The sequence below is a fragment of the Watersipora subatra genome, chromosome 6 (assembly GCF_963576615.1).
Source record: "Watersipora subatra chromosome 6, tzWatSuba1.1, whole genome shotgun sequence".
In the NCBI taxonomy this organism is placed as follows: domain Eukaryota; kingdom Metazoa; phylum Bryozoa; class Gymnolaemata; order Cheilostomatida; family Watersiporidae; genus Watersipora; species Watersipora subatra.
The window spans coordinates 64801031-64805273 of record NC_088713.1 but is presented as its reverse complement, the minus strand read 5'-3'; the positions used below and the strand labels follow the sequence as shown (position 1 = coordinate 64805273).

Here is a 4243-nt window from a genome sequence, read left to right as displayed (position 1 = left end):
TAAGGAGACTGGACAACCCATGTTTTGCAAAAGACAAAGCGTCACATCGACTTATATCGCTCTATTGTGCTACACTACCAATATATATGGTTTGATTGATCACAGTCTAACTTATTTTGTAAGCTATATACATCTAAGCTATACATGTAAAATATGTATTAACATCTATGTTGTAGTGATTCCACAAGCACACACTACAGAGCTAACGAGCATTACAGTTGTAACTTCTGAGTCATTTCCCCTTGTCTCTGTAGATCCAAAAGCGTCACCAAACTCTATAGAGACAATCACTGTTGCTCCAGTTGTAACTTCAGAATCATCTACCCTTGTCTCTATAAAGACAACAACTGTTGCTCTCTTTGCATTTGTCTGTGTTCTCATAATCATCATCATTGTTGTGGTTGTCATTTTGGTGAAATACAAAAGAAAATATACTTTTTAAGTACCTATAACAAGCTGACATACGATAGAGCAGTGATTAGCAGATACATATCAACATTATAACTCCTGCTGTCTCTATTTGAAAGTCAGCCTCCTAGGCCCTGGCTGTTGCATTCCCTGAGGTTAACCCACCACCAAAGGTTGCACCAAAGGCCACAGAAAGTGAGTTATTTCAAACTCCAACTGAGTGGTGTCAAACATAGACACTTGAAGTTAATCAATTCAGATATTAGCTTCACTTGTTAGATTTGTCATATCTTGAAACAAGTAGTGTATATATTTCACTAATGATAACAAAGATTTAACTAAGTTTAACTTTACCAAATATAGTGTTATACTTTAATTTACACTGAGTATAGTTAAAAATAACTATGCACTTTTTGATTCGATTTATAATCTTAGTGTTTTGACTTCTAATTGCAGAATTGCAATGCTTTAAGAAAAATCAGCCATTGTTTGTTAGAAACCCTTTTTTTAGGTAAATACTTGCTCAAAATTTGATAGTTGTGTTGAAAGGCTTGTAAGTGAAGGCTGAGTGTACTTGCAAGTGTACTCCTAAGTAGAGGTTTTACTGTTACAACAGTACTTGTAAGCAGAGGTTTGAGTGTACTCTTAAGTAGAGGTTGGACTGTACTTTTAAGTAGAGGTTTGACTGTACCCGTAAGTAGAAATTTGACCATACTTGAAAGTAAAGGTTTGACTGTACTCATATGTAGAAGTTTAACTGTACTTATACAAACAAGTTTTCTGTACTTATAAGTTGAGCCTAGACCAGGCATGGGCAAACTACGGCCCGGGGGACACATGCGGCCCGTTAAACTTTTTAATCCGGCCCGCCGAACTTGAAGAAATTAAATAAATTAACTTTGAAATAAATAAGCCATAACTGTCACGAACCACTTTTATCGTATTAACTATGTATATCAAACACGCTGATTCCAATTTTGTAGTCAAAATAAAGATTAGTCTACTTACTTTCAGAGTAGTGAAGGCTTTTTACAGCGTTTTAATTTTGGTCTCGAAAACAACACGATCGCCATAACAAGCTCCGCCCAAAATTACGTGACGAAACCTAGCTTTATAAGAACAAAAGTTGCGTAGGGATGTTTAGACCGATTTAGAATAATAGATATGGGTGTTTTAAATACCATTAATATCTAAATTCAGCCTTAAAAATAATATCAGTCTGTTCTGAAAGGTAGATACGCTATTTAGCATTGCATATTTTAAAAAGCGCGATACCAACGCTAGCTTGTGATAAAACCGCATTTTTGAGCTCATTTTTCTCGGCGTTCAGCCCATTTAAACGTCATGTAACAAGCTACGAGCAATTTTAAATAGTTTATATACCTTTCATTAAAAAAATGAAATTATTTTACAGGCTGGATTTAGATAATAATGTGTTTTAAGACACCCATCTTTATTATTCTAAATCGGACTTGTAATTCTAAATGGGCGGAGCTTGTAATGCCGATTGTGTTGTTTTCGAAACGGATATTGAAACGCTTTATAAAAGCCTAAATGACTTTGAAGGTTAGTTGCCTAATCGTTATTTTGAGTACAAAATCGGAATCAGCGTGTCTGATTTACCTAGTAAATACGATAAAAGTTGTTCGTGACAGTGATGGTTTAATGTTTTATTTTCCCTGCAATTCTAATGTGTTCCCACTAGATGGCGCACTCTAGATACGCTGACTTTGTTGAGGTTCCGCATATTACGGTACTCCACGTTTGCTTTATGACCCCTCAGCCCTTCTGTAAAAATGAGCGGACCTAAGAAAAGGAAAGTGGACAGAGAATGTTGAGTGTTCAAAAAGGAGTGGACAACTAAATATTTTTTCACTGAACACCGATCATCTGCTGTATGCCTGATGTCAGGAAACTGGCGGTTTTTAAAAAATATAATATTAGCCGTCACTTTACTACAAAGCATGCTAACTATGCTAGCAAGCTATCAACAAAAGAACGGGAAGCTACTGCTCAGAAGTTGGCGGCTAATTTACAGGCTCAACAAAACTTTTTTCACCGCCAAACTGCCATTCAGGAGTCAGGTACCAAGGCCAGTTTTATGCTTTCATTCAAACTGGCAAAGGCCAGCAAGCCTCTGTCTGAAGGCGAGTTTGTAAAAAAATGTATGGTGGAGACAGCAAGTGTCTTGTGCCCAGAGAGCAAAGACAAATTTGAAAAAATCAGTTTATCGCGCAGGACAGTGACTCGCCGTGTGGAACTAATAGATGAAGATATCACCAGCAACTTAAATAAAAAGGCGGAGTCATTCACATTATATTCATTAGCACTGGATGAAAGCAACGACGTCAAAGACACTGCTCAGCTCCTCATTTTTATCCGAGGGATTAACGACACTTTTGAAATAACAGAGGAGTTTTTGACAATGGAGTCTCTGAAAGGAAAAACACGGGGAGAAGACTTGTATGACCGGGTGTCTGCTGTCATCGACAATATGAAGCTCCTTTGGAGCAAACTTATCAATGTCACCACAGATGGATCTCCGAATTTAACGGGGAAAAACGTTGGCCTGCTGAGGAGAATCCAGAATAAAGTCAAAGATGAAAATCCTGACCAGGATGTTATTTTTCTCCACTGCATCATCCACCAGGAATCTCTATGTAAATCGGTATTACAGCTGAATCATGTTGTGAATCCTGTCGTAAAACTCATCAATTTTATTCGTGCAAGGGGACTTCAGCACCGTCAGTTCATTACGTTTCTGGAGGAAACTGATGCGGATCACCAGGACCTGCTTTATCACTCCCGAGTCCGCTGGTTAAGTTTGGGCAAAGTGTTTAAACGAGTGTGGGAGCTCAAAGAGGAGATTGGTGCATTTTTGGAGTTACAGGGAAAGGTTGACGAATTTCCTGAGCTGAGCAACAAGAGCTGGCTGTGTGACTTTGCGTTTGCTGCAGACGTATTTTCACACATGAATGAGCTCAACATGAAACTACAGGGGAAGAATCAGTTTGTGCAGGACATGTACACAAACGTGAAAGCCTTCAAATCCAAGCTGGTTTTATTCTCCAGGCAAATTTTAAATAAGTCGTTCACACATTTTCCCACACTAGCCACGCTGAAAGAGGCTCGCGCAAAAGTGAAGAAATACGGCGAGTCACTAGATGCGCTGCACGGAGAATTCTGCCGTCGGTTTTCTGATTTTGAAAAAATTGACAAGTCACTTCAGTTGGTGGCCTGTCCCCTGTCACAAGACTCCGAAACAGCTCCAGAGGAGCTGCAGCTCGAACTGATCGACCTTCAGTCCGACCCAGTCTTAAAAGAGAAGTTCAACTATCTGAAACTGAATGACTTTTATGCTTCACTCAATGAAGCCGCATTTCCAAATCTCCGGAAGGACAGCGCGGAAGATGCTGGCGTTGTTCGGCTCGACCTACGTGTGTGAACAGACGTTCAGCATCATGAACATCAACAAGGCCAGCCACAGATCCCAATTAACAGACCAACACCTCAGATCCATCCTGAGAATTGCTACAACTAAACTTATTCCAGACTTTGATGCGCTGGCTAAAAAGGGAGACCAACAGCACTGTTCCCATTGAAAGTAAAAGTTTCTCCTTTGTATTATGTAAAAAATGCTTTGGAAAATAATTAGTTCAGTAAGCCTTATATGTTACATGTCATTTCTGTTAAAGAGCGCACATAAGTGGTGCGCAAATGAACGCACTTTCTCAAAACAAACAATGTGCACCAGATCAAATATAACGCGCTCCGCAGTGGTGCATTATCAATGTTCCATCCTTGCGCTGATCGTTGTTGACTTTTGGCACTGGAG

The 4243-nt window shown here is 39.3% G+C and overlaps 1 protein-coding gene across 1 annotated transcript; it reads left to right on the top strand.

Moving 5' to 3' along the window:
• Window positions 1-2305: 2305 nt before the first annotated feature.
• On the top strand, window positions 2306-3853 carry LOC137398449 (general transcription factor II-I repeat domain-containing protein 2-like). The gene has a single exon (XM_068084560.1). It carries the CDS (start codon window positions 2306-2308, stop codon window positions 3851-3853), a length of 1548 nt encoding a protein of 515 aa, XP_067940661.1.
• The last annotated feature ends 390 nt before the right edge of the window (window positions 3854-4243 follow it).

What these genes read in the sequence shown, in the direction of transcription:
- LOC137398449 (XM_068084560.1), top strand. Translation starts at nt 2,306, where the DNA reads ATGCCTGATGTCAGGAAACTGGCGGTTTTTAAAAAATATAATATTAGC.